At 46.5% G+C, this 12,623-nt stretch overlaps 1 protein-coding gene across 1 annotated transcript in view; it reads right to left on the reverse strand.

Moving 5' to 3' along the window:
• Positions 1-439: 439 nt before the first annotated feature.
• LOC146626934 (neurotrypsin-like) overlaps positions 440-12,623 on the reverse strand; it is a 36,313-nt gene continuing 24,129 nt past the window's right edge. Inside the window, exons 7-14 of the mRNA XM_085360921.1 lie at positions 11,696-11,874; positions 11,238-11,379; positions 10,859-11,079; positions 9,484-9,625; positions 9,110-9,388; positions 3,448-3,570; positions 3,067-3,335; positions 440-975 (exon numbers count right to left, since the gene is read on the reverse strand). Of these exons, the coding sequence (XP_085217047.1) occupies positions 440-975; positions 3,067-3,335; positions 3,448-3,570; positions 9,110-9,388; positions 9,484-9,625; positions 10,859-11,079; positions 11,238-11,379; positions 11,696-11,874 (1,891 nt within the window). The remainder of the gene's footprint in view (positions 976-3,066; positions 3,336-3,447; positions 3,571-9,109; positions 9,389-9,483; positions 9,626-10,858; positions 11,080-11,237; positions 11,380-11,695; positions 11,875-12,623) is intronic.

Here is a 12,623-nt window from a genome sequence, read left to right on the forward strand (position 1 = left end):
TTGTACTTGATGTGTTGCTCTTTTTCTTAAGCTCACACAATGTAAATAGGTGAAATTAGCATAGATTCTTGTGTGACCGTCTCAAAATTTCCCCCCCGGAATATTTTACGCGAGCAGTAGATTCCTTAAAGTACATGCAATTGGGATTTTTTTTTTTTTTTTCAGTAAAAGGGCCTGATCGGCGTGCTGATAAATCTGTCGACCTGTTTCGGTCTAAACGGGCTGAAACTCACACGTCGAGCACCGCAAATGACCCGTACAGCTCAGGAAAGCCTGCCCACAGCACACACCCGCGATTCACGAAGACGGAGTTCAGATTTGACAGACGGCCATTTGCACTGACTGAAGATTGGGAGCATCTTTCTTTTCTTTTCCTCATCCTTTAACCCTCCTCAGGCGGTCACATGGCACAGGTGGTAAGCCAACGGCACGGCCTCAATCAGACCAGAATTTGTGTGTTTGCGTCCTCTGCCCGGCGTGTGTGTGTGTTTTTGGTGTGTGAATGATGAGAGTGTGTGTGTTTAATCTCATTGATTTCATTTGATGGCTGCTGATCGTGTGCGTGTTTGCCGTGCGTGTGGAAGGACACATCTTTGCCCTCGCTGTGCATGTGTGTTATGTCATTGTGTGGCAGATCTCCTTGTATATGTGCGTTTGGCGCCTCCGGGCGTGCTTGCACATTGATGACCTCGTCGATCCAGCTCCTGAAGCGGCTGACTCGCGTGTAGAGCGCAGGTGAGGAGGGATCAGCGCAGCCGTAACCCCCGGCGACAACGCCAGTGAGGATCCATCGACCTGTCTCCGCCTGACACACTAACCCGCCTCCAGAGTTGCCCTGGCAACTGTCGTCATGGAGGAGGCTGGTGTCTGGAGGACTGCCAGCACACAGGGTGCCGTGACTGGAGAAACTGTTGCCATAGCGCTTCTTACATTGCCATGATGACATCAGAGGGACCCAGGAAGCAAGAACAGAGTCTAGAAGAAGAGAAAGAAGACAACAGGATTACAAATACTAAAGCAAACAGCTGATTGAGGCGATGCTACAGGTATAAACATGTTTCTATGCTCATTTTGGGCCGTGGTATATAACATGTTAGGCCAAAGGACTCATTAGTGCTGTGTTTAAGCACATGAGAGAGTACCAACAGAGCACTCTCACATCTGCAATCAATAACTTAGAAACTGATTTTAGAAACAGAATATAAAGTCATCTTTCTGCCCGACTGGTCTCATGTTTATCCATGTCCAACCATCTTTCAGGGGTGTGTCTAGAAGAATCGCATAGAGTGGCACCAACCCTTCCTGAACCCCCACCCCACCATAGCCACTGGAGTAGAGTACCATTAATCTTATAGTCCCCAAAACCACTGGATGAGAGCATGGATAGAGCCAGCAGGAATGTTACAGAGTATATTTATTCAAGTACTTGTACTATGCTGCGCTCTGATTTTACTCCATCGCATTCTGAATGTGAATATTCAACTTCATACTCCATTTACTTAATGTTTTAGTTACTTATAACTTCTCAGATTAATTGCATTATTTTAGATCAAGCTACTGAGGAATATATAGAAGTATTTAAAATCATCAACATATCACTAATTCAATAATTAATAATAACAATATTATATTAATACTTTACTCATTTTGGGTTTTGTTGCTGTAGCCCATCTGCTTTAACTACGGTTGGATAAAGGTGTTGTTGCCATTCATTGTATGAACTACTGATCATTATAGTAAGAATCTGACGAGCTGTTTAAACAAAGTCTTGAAAATTGATGTTGTTCTGTGATCAGTACCTTAATTTTTCAGTTATTCAAGATTATTGTTACATTTTCCTCTTTGAATGTTATCATAACAATGAAGGCCTTCAGTTCAAAATGTCGCAACAAAATGAAACAATAATTTTGAATATGGCTTTATCCAACATTTATATTTCTGCTTTGAAAAAAGTCTGCAAATTAGAGCATTTTTAGAAAGATTACAGCAGCTCTGTGAAGCCGTGATTATGCGGGGGGGGGGGGGGGGGGGGGAGGCTTAGATTACCTTGTTAGTATTCTAATGTAAGCCCTAACTTTTGCTAATTAGCACCCGACAGTACAGAAGCAGCTGATGGAAATGCCATTGTTGTACACGTATTTGAACAAAGACGATGAAATGTGATGGGATCTCCAGAGTTATTAAAATTCATCTTGTGGGAGGGCTTAGATGTGCGTGTGTCATGTTTTCTGTTTCTTCGTTGCCTTTTGTGTTACGTAGCCTGATGATTGATGTGCATTTTGCTAATTTTTTTGTCAGTATGAATTAGCTCTACTGCATGTGATAACTGAGACAATTCTTTTTCATTTTCAAGCAGCTGCTGTAACTGGCTTCACCAGACAACAGATAGAAATGAACCTTTAGAGTCATGTCTCATTTACAGTTATTTTCCTATTGGTCAATTAGCACTTTCACTGTTAATTAAACAAAATCAAATCACAGGGAATGAAATGAAATGCAGTTTCCTGTTAATCCATGTACCACTGAGGGCTAGTTTCATCAAACAGTGCACATATTAACCACACGGTGGCGCCAGAGGAAAAGTTAGGAACTCATCGATGTCATTGTGATTTGTTTGCAGTGGAAAAGGAAAACCTGTATTAAATTCCATAGTAATTTCATAGCAATCCGGCCTCATGTTGTTGGGATCCTGCTCCTGACACTAGTCCAGCTCATCTGCTCTCTCATTTATATTCTGTCCTCTATGAAATACTGATGTGAAGATTTGCTGATTTTCACTGTTCTATATGTGTTTGTTGAATGTTAGACTGTCATTAAAGATGTTACTGCAGATGTAACTGAACAGATTTTCAGAATGAAAGTGTTTCTGATTTGTAGCCCAGCACCTTCTATAAAACTTACTGGTCAAAGTAAACCTCAAAAATTCCACAATTCCAGGTTATTCTTGTACTTCTGCAAATTTGTGCACCTGTGTTGAAACACACTACTCACAAACTGGTGATCTCCTCCACCCAGATGTTTCATCTAAAACATATTTTCAGACTTTATCTTTATATAACTGCCTACCTGGACCCGTCCAGCCAGCTGTAACCGTGACCACACAAGAAGATGGAGTACTTCCCCCTGAGTCTGTGTCAGTGGCAGGAAGGCATGCTGCATTGGTGTTGGGATCAAAGGTCAGACAGTGATTCTTTGAGCTAGGTAGCTTAAGCAAAGCCAGATCGTGTCCACCGCTCTGACCCTTAAACTTCCTGTGAACCACCACCTGCTCCGGTGTGAGGCGCCGCTCGGACCCCCCAACTATCACCACGTACCGGGACGGATCGCCGCCAAACCTTCAGGAGAGAGACAGAAGCAACTTAAGGGTGATTTACACTTGTGTATTACTGCGCTGAGTGGTTCCACTGCAATGTAGAAACTGATTTATTAATATTGCTTTGGATTTACCTGGTGACACAGTATGCAGACGTCAGGGCCCAGCAGGGGCTGATCAGAGTGCCACTGCAGAGAGGACTGCTGTCTTCTTCCTGAGACCGAAGCCACACAGACACCTGCCATGGCCACGTGGTCCTGAGCAAGAAGAACGAACAGATCAAAACTACTTCCTGCTTCTCTTTTTGATCTTGTTGCCATTTCAAATTAACTTTTGTTCAACATATAAATGTCAGTCAAACCAAAATAACCACAAAATACGTGATGTTTTCCAACTCGGAAGCAAAAGTTGTGCAAGATTCACCAGCTAGCCAAACGTTTCATATGTCTGCTCTGGGAGCAGCAGGTCAGCAGGTCCAAGTCAGACACACCACAGAAAAGAGGAGTCGGGGTGGAGGTGGGTTGCAAAGCAGCTTGCAGGCAGGCAAAAGCAATTTAAATAGTGTGTCTTATATGAAATTTACTAACTGGATGTGTAGAAAGAGATCAACTCAGCCATCAGCTTTTTTCTACTTTTTATAAATTGCATACAAATTATTATAAACTAAGAATCTTAGAAAACCCGTTTTTAATAGTATTAATCCTGTAAGTCCTGCATGTGCTGTATATGTTATTTCTGTGAAAGCCACAGGTTGCATGAATAATCCAGCAGGAGGTGGGAGGTGAGCCAAATATATATATATATATATATATATATATATATATATATATAATAGCAGCTGGATAGCGTAGTGGTTAGACTACACGCCTTTGGAACAGAGGATCGCAAGTTCGATTCCTGCCTGGGGCGTCTGTATCCAGTAAGGGTCCTAAGGCTAGACCCCCTATGCTAAGCGAGCCTACCGCAGACATGAGCGAGACAGATAAATATGAAGGCATGCCGGCTCGGACGTCGCCCGGATCAACAAGGTCCGCGTCAGGTGTTGAGGAACCAGGGCACCCTGACGAAAAGTGGGCTACTGGAACAAGAAGGCATCGGTGGGCAAGGGACGAAAACAGGGCGTTGTTGGAATGCTACTACGCAAGTAACCCCGGCGGAAGGGGCTACATGAATAGGATGAGGGACCTATGGATTCTTCGATACCCAACATCCACAATGACGGCGAAACAACTAGTAGCTCAGTGTTCCAACATTCGAAAGAAGGGACTGCTCTCACAGCTAGAGATTGACGAGGTACAACACAAATGCTACGGCAAGGAGGAGTCAGGACGCCAGGTCAGGGGGGAGATATCATCACCCCCACCCGAGATTGGGTACATAGCCCCAAGTGCGATAGGAGAAGGATCGGTGAGTGCGAGAGGAACTGACCTGAAAAATAGGATCATGGCCAAGCTTGAAACCTGGATCCCCCGTAGCAGGTTACCAAGATTACGTGAAGTTCCCTCAGAAGGTCTGCTAGATGATGTTAATGCAGCACTACGGGCAATACCTACAACCACGATTACCGACACTAACAAGCTGATCTACAATACGGCAGCAGTGATCAGTGAGATGCTTGGCTACAAGTTGAACAGCCACAAGGGGCAGTACCCTCCATGGAGAAGGAGGCTAGAGGGCAAGATCAAAGTAGCACGGAGGGAGGTTAGCCAACTAACGGAGTTGCAGAAAGGTGCGACAAATAAGGTGCCTAAGAAATACAGCAAGCTGTCCATACCTGAGGCCTTGGAAACTGCCAAGCAAAGACTCACAGCCTTGGCCAGCCGCTTGAGGAGGTACACCAGAGAGATCGAAGGCAGGAGAATAAACCAGCTGTTCTCCACAGAACCAGCAAAGGTGTACTCTCAGTGGCAAGGGAACAATAAGAGAACAGCACCACCAAGGCTGGAGACGGAGCAATACTGGAAGAGCATATGGGAGAAGGACGCAACCCATAACGGCAATGCTCAGTGGCTGGAGGATCTGAGGGCAGACCACAGCGACCTCCCTGAACAGGGTCCAGTAACCATCACAGTGGCAGATATCCAAGAAAGGGTCTCCAGTATGAAGAGTTGGACAGCACCAGGGCCCGACATGGTTCACGCCTACTGGCTGAAGAAGCTGACTGCACTCCACGAGCGTCTGGCAGCACAAATGAACCAACTGCTAGTTAACGAGAGACACCCGGAATGGCTAACTGAAGGCCGGACGGTCCTGATCCCCAAGGACCCCAAGAAGGGACCGGTCCCCTCCAACTACCGACCAATAACCTGCCTCAGTACTACATGGAAGCTCCTGTCAGGCATCATATCGGCTAAGTTGAACAGGCACATGGGTCAATACATGAGCGGGACACAGAAAGGAATTGGCAAGAATACCAGAGGCGCAAAACACCAGCTACTGGTAGACAGAACAATCAGCCGAGACTGCAAGACCAGACTGACCAACCTGTGCACTGCCTGGATTGATTACAAGAAGGCCTATGACTCAATGCCCCACAGCTGGATACTGGAATGCCTAGAATTGTACAAGATCAATGGGACCCTAAGAACCTTCATCAGGAACTCAATGGGGATGTGGCGTACAACACTAGAGGCCAACTCCAAGCCCATAGCACAAGTCACCATCAAGTGCGGGATCTACCAGGGAGATGCTCTGTCCCCACTGCTGTTCTGCATAGGCCTGAACCCCCTCAGTGAGATCATTAACAAGACTGGCTACGGATACCGACTACGGAACGGAGCAGTTGTCAGCCACCTCCTGTACATGGATGACATCAAGCTGTATGCCAAGAGTGAACGAGACATCGATTCACTGATCCACACTACCAGGCTATACAGCAATGACATTGGAATGTCGTTCGGACTGGAGAAGTGTAGTCGGATGGTAACAAAGAGAGGGAAGGTAGTCAGAACTGAGGGGATTGAACTACCAGAAGGCAACATTGCAGACATAGAGGACAGTTACAAGTACCTGGGGATCCCGCAGGCGAATGGGAACCATGAAGAGGCCGCTAGAAAAGCTGCAACCACCAAGTACCTGCAGAGGGTCAGGCAAGTCCTGAGGAGTCAGCTGAATGGTAAGAACAAGATCCGGGCCATCAACACGTACGCCCTGCCCGTGATCAGGTACCCTGCTGGGGTAATAGGCTGGCCAAAGGAGGAGATAGAAGCCACTGACATAAAGACAAGAAAGCTCCTTACCATGCATGGAGGGTTTCACCCCAAGTCCAGCACCCTGAGGCTGTACGCTAAGCGGAAGGAAGGGGGCCGGGGACTGGTGAGTGTCAGCACCACAGTCCAGGATGAGACAAGGAACATCCAAGAATACATTGGGAAGATGGCCCCAACTGACCGAGTGCTCAGTGAATACCTCAGGCAACAGAAACCCAAGAAAGAGGAGGGAGACGAGGAACCATCATGGAAGGACAGGCCCTTGCACGGTATGTACCACCGGCAGATAGAGGAGGTGGCTGATATCCAGAAATCCTACCAGTGGCTGGACAAAGCTGGACTGAAAGACAGCACAGAGGCACTAATCATGGCAGCACAAGAACAAGCTCTGAGCACAAGATCCATAGAGGCTGGGGTCTATCACACCAGGCAAGACCCCAGGTGCAGGCTGTGTAAAGATGCCCCAGAGACAATCCAGCACATAACAGCAGGGTGCAAGATGCTAGCAGGCAAGGCATACATGGAACGCCATAACCAAGTGGCCGGCATAGTGTACAGGAACATCTGTGCCGAGTATAACCTGGAAGTCCCGAGGTCAAAATGGGAGATGCCCCCAAGGGTGGTGGAGAATGACCGAGCTAAGATCCTGTGGGACTTCCAGATACAGACGGACAAAATGGTGGTGGCTAACCAACCGGACATAGTGGTGGTAGACAAACAGAAGAAGACGGCCGTAGTGATCGATGTAGCAGTTCCGAATGACAGCAATATCAGGAAGAAGGAACACGAGAAGCTGGAGAAATACCAAGGGCTCAGAGAAGAGCTCGAGAGGATGTGGAGGGTGAAGGTAACGGTGGTCCCCGTGGTAATCGGAGCACTAGGTGCGGTGACTCCCAAGCTAGGCGAGTGGCTCCAGCAGATCCCGGGAACAACATCGGAGATCTCTGTCCAGAAGAGCGCAGTCCTGGGAACAGCTAAGATACTGCGCAGGACCCTCAAGCTCCCAGGCCTCTGGTAGAGGACCCGAGCTTGAAGGATAAAACCGCCCGCATGGGCGTGCTGGGTGTTTTTTTTTTTATATATATATATATATACACTCAACAAAAATATAAACGCAACACCTTTGTTACTGCTCCCATTCCCCATGGGATGGACGTAGAGACCTAAAATTCATTCCAGATACACAATATAACCATCCCTCCCAAACAGTGGTCACAAATCAGTCCAAATGTGTGGTAGTGGGCACATCTGCTATATTGAGATAATCCATCCCACCTCACAGGTGTGCCACATCAGGATGCTGATCTGACATCATGAGTAGTGCACAGGTGTACCTCAGACTGCCCACAACAAAAGGCCACCCTGGAATGTGCAGTTTTTTGCGCTATTGGGGGTCTGGGGACCCAGAACCGGTCAATATCTGGTGTGACCACCATTTGCCTCATGCAGTGCAACACATCGTCGCATGGAGTCTATCAGATTGTCAATTGTGGCCTGTGGAATGTTGGTCCACTCCACTTCAATGGCTGTGCGAGGTTGTTGGATATTCGTGGGAACTGGTACACGCTGTCGTATACGCCGGTCAAGCACATCCCGAACATGCTCAATGGGTGACATGTCCGGTGAGTATGCTGGCCATGCAAGAACTGGGACATTCTCAGCTGCCATCTGCCCTGAACAATGTGAACCATGATTCATCCGTGAAGCGCACACCTCTCCAACGTGCCAGACGCCATCGAATGTGAGCATTTGCCCACACAAGTCTGTTACGGCGATGAGCTGGAGTCAGGTCAAGACCCCGATGAGGACGACGGGCATGCAGTTGAGCGTCCCTGAGACGGTTTCTGACAGTTTGTGCAGAAATTGTTTGGTTGTGCAAACCAATTGTTCCAGCAGCTGTCTGGGTGGCTGGTCTCAGACGATCTTGGAGGTGAACCTGCTGGATGTGGAGGTCCTGGGCTGGTGTGGTTACACGAGGTCTGCGGTTGTGAGGCCGGTTGGATGTGCTGCCATATTCTCTGAAACGCCTGTGGAGACGGCTTATGGTTGAGAAATGAACATTCAATGCACGGGCGACAGATCTGGTTGACATTCCTGCTGTCAGCATGCCAATTGCACGCTCCCTCATTGCTTGTGGCATCTGTGGCATTTTGCTGTGAGACAAAACTGCACATTCCAGGGTGGCCTTTTGTTGTGGGCAGTCTGAGGTACACCTGTGCACTACTCATGATGTCAGATCAGCATCCTGATGTGGCACACCTGTGAGGTGGGATGGATTATCTCAATATAGCAGATGTGCCCACTACCACACATTTGGACTGATTTGTGACCACTGTTTGGGAGGGATGGTTATATTGTGTATCTGGAATGAATTTTAGGTCTCTACGTCCATCCCATGGGGAATGGGAGCAGTAACAAAGGTGTTGCGTTTATATTTTTGTTGAGTGTATATACATATATTTGTCTATCCAGTTAAGCCACCAATGAGAATATTTTTGAGAATATTTTAGAAAAAATGGTCTGAGAAGTGAAGCAAAACAGGTTTAAATTTTCATTAATTCTGTTTTACCTGATTTTTTCCCCCTACCTGAGTATGTTTTCCTCTCCCTGATTCCTCCTCTTGCCATCTTCCTCGGCCATCTTCCTCAGCCCACAGCTCGGCTCTTCAGGCTTAATCTGTGCCGTTGATTCTCGTGGCATGATGTCACACCGTACCCCTGCATCCTCCCTTCGTCTGCAGCCCTGGATGCTCTGGCCCAGAGAGGGACACTCGCCTAGGAACTCCTCTTTCCCTGTGCACCTCACCTGGTCCAGGTGGACGGGTCCTTTCCCCTGACCAAACCCTCCAGCTGCAACTGCTCGACCGCTGGGGATGACACACATTCAAGAAGATGTGACTTTATGGTATGTTTTTGTTTTCACTAAAACTGTCATCTCTCATTCACCCTCACAAACATTAACCTGTGTCCAAGCTGTCTGCACACCACGGCTGCGTTCAGATCGTTCCAGCCTGAGTCGCAAATACTTCCCCAGTCACCATGGAGATACACTTCGACTCGACCTTCCTTCCTGCTGCTGCCACCCACAAGACGCACCAGGGGACCTAACCAAAAAAAAAAAAAAAGAAAAACAACGCTCATTCATATTCATGCCTGCGCATCTATAGAGACGGTAGCTGTATGTCCGCTGACGGTGTTAAATGTCATCCAGTGTCTCTTTATCCGGCCGCTGTTCTCATTCTAATGGACTGTGTGTGTCGACAGGAGAAGCAGGACCTCTGGAGAACAGAGCCAGTAACATCGCTTTATTTTCACAGCTGTCAGCATGTGACATGTAAACCATTTGGACAGAAAAACACCAGTTTAAACAAGGAAGGCAGGCAGCATGCGAGCAGCGGCCTGCAGCAACATCTTGCCCTTTTGTGGCAAAATAAATTTCAGCACCACCAAATCTCTGCAGTGCGGTGCAATGATACTCCTGGTTTAACTGGTTTATTTCTTCCACTATATGAAAAAGAAAATAAACTCTTTAAAATTGTGATTATGTTCTGAGACAGGAAATATATCTTTGTAAATTTAATTCAAGTTATTATTTTTAAAACCTGATCTTTATTTTTGTCCATACAAACACTGGGCATGAGTGGCTTAAAGGGTGAGGAGGAGAGCTCTGGAGGTTTGCCAGTTTGGGGAAATAAATCTAAGTGGTGAGTGCTGCTGCTGTAATGTCCTTCGGCAAGGCGGTAGCCTCAAGTTGTTCACAACAAAGGCTGTATATAAATGATGACTTACAGTTGGTTTAAACTTCTGCGTTCAATCTGCGTCGTATGTGTGCAATAACTCCCCTGAAACAGCTATGACTACTCCGATTGGCCTGTTCAGTACCGCAGATTCCTCCTATGCATTTCTGACTATGTTTTCTTTGCAGCTTTTTTAGCGTTTATCAGTTATTATTGAGAGAATAACAGCCATCGCCTCAATATAAGGTCTCACAGATGTCAGAATCTGTCAATTCCTGGTGGGACACTGCCGAAACTATCAGGAAGGATGTGATGGAATCATAAAAAGTGGAAAACCTTGAGTGACAAACATGTTTGCCTCAAAAGATGCTCATAACACAAAGCAGGGATCCAGCAGCGAAAATTTTCCCAGGAATGTATTTGTCTACTTGACTCCCTCTCACTTAAAAGCATTATGTGACACTACCAGAATATATTGGAGGTGTGTAAAGGGCAGATCCTGAGGAAAATTATCCCAAAAGTTAAAAATGTTTCAGAATTTAAAAAACAAATCGGCTGATTCATCCTAAACTACTGCATGAAATCATCCCCATCACTCACCTGTGGAAGGTGCAATGACCGGCACCTCATTAGTCTCCTCGTCGGACCTTCCTCTGCAGCGAACACCGACGTCCTCGCTGTGGGAGCAGTCGGTCCGTCCCCAGATCCCATGTTGGCAATCCAGCAGCGAGGTTTCAGATCCCTCGCACTGGACATCGTCCAGGAGGATCAGGCCCACGCCCTCGCCAAACGTCCCATCAGATACGACCTCAGCGTGACCCCTGGAGATGAGAAGAGTTTATCATCTACTTATAAAGTGATCAAAATGCAAACAGCAGTCTTCTTAGTTGTAACTATGGCAAACTTGGGGTGCAAAGAGTGCAGCTGCAATTTTCACTGAAAAAAGCTGCATGCAAAAAGACTAAAACTGTGTTCATACCTGTAACCCAGCTGCCTGCAGACCACCTCTGCATGCTGCTGGGTCCAGTGGTCGTCACACACCGTCCCCCAGTCACCGTTATGAAACACTTCGACTCGGCCCTCCCAGGGACTGTCTCCTCCAACCAGACGCACCACACCGTCTGAAACATTTTGTGGTTATAAGCAAAAATCAGATCCTCTTTTCTCAAAGGGAAGATTCTGTTTTATAGATGCTACATCTGAAATTAATATTAAAATCTGTATTTTTGGAGTTTGGTCACATGTATTGATATGTTACTGCTCGGCTCACATAAATCCTGTTCCTACTTGTCACAAACAGGATGTTGCTGCTCTATGCAGTAATGATTTATTGATGTTCGGAGCCCAGCGGCTATAAATAGCAGCTTTAAGCTCATCAGTGTGTACAATTGCTATGTGTGACTGTGTATATGTATGTGTGTGTTTGGGTGCATGTACCTGTATAAGGGCTGCAGGAGACCCCAGCATCCTCCATGTGGTCACAGTTGTGCTGCTCCCAGTTGCCATGAGGACACTGATCCAGGAACAGCTCGTTTCCTGTGCATTTCATCGCATCCAGCAGGATGGGACCTGAACCCTGACCGAAGTGAGCCCAGGACCAGGCTTTCGCCACACCACTACAACACAAACACACACACACAGGTTTTTCCAGAAGGTTACTTAAGATAAGATAAGTATATTGTCTAAAGGAGCAGAGAGGGTAGTAGAGGGACCTGAGAATAAATAGGCCATTAATAAATAGTTAAAAACCAATTACCTCAACACCTCAGTTTATTTATCAGGTTAACTGACAGAGTCAAATATCTAAAGTGATGGCAGTTTTACTTAAACAAAGGGATCAGATAAAATGCTGTCAGGCAGCCAAACAGTGAATAGTACAAAACTGTCGTCCCACAACATTTGTGTTGGGGTGAATTGTTAAATGTTGTCATTGTTGTGCTTAAATTTGTAAACCTTGTCTTAAACTGCATGTTTAGATATTCTTCTGTTCTCCTCCCCCACATGCAGGATGGTAGAGAAGGGTATAGTGTTTAACTGCAGGCACATTCCATCTAAAGCTTCTGGTTCCTTATCTGGTAAGGGATGGTTACTCCCGGCCATTTAGGGGCTCGCCTGTGCTTGTATATGGCGAACCATTAAAGGGGTTAAGCCATATACAGGTGAGGGGAGATGACCTTTGGATAACTAGGAAATGTGGTTGAACAGTTGTAAGCATATATTGTGTGGCAGGAAGTCACATCTGCAGAGACACATACACATGCACTCACTTGCTTGCACATGCATGCACACACACACAGTGCCTTAGGTTTTACGATACACCACAGGGGTTTTACGGTGAGAGGTTGTGTAACGGAGTAAAAGCTGT

This window comes from Diplotaxodon limnothrissa, linkage group LG8, assembly GCF_057381915.1.
Source record: "Diplotaxodon limnothrissa isolate DT_005_m linkage group LG8, D_limnothrissa_male_GT1.1, whole genome shotgun sequence".
Classification (NCBI taxonomy): Eukaryota; Metazoa; Chordata; class Actinopteri; order Cichliformes; family Cichlidae; genus Diplotaxodon; species Diplotaxodon limnothrissa.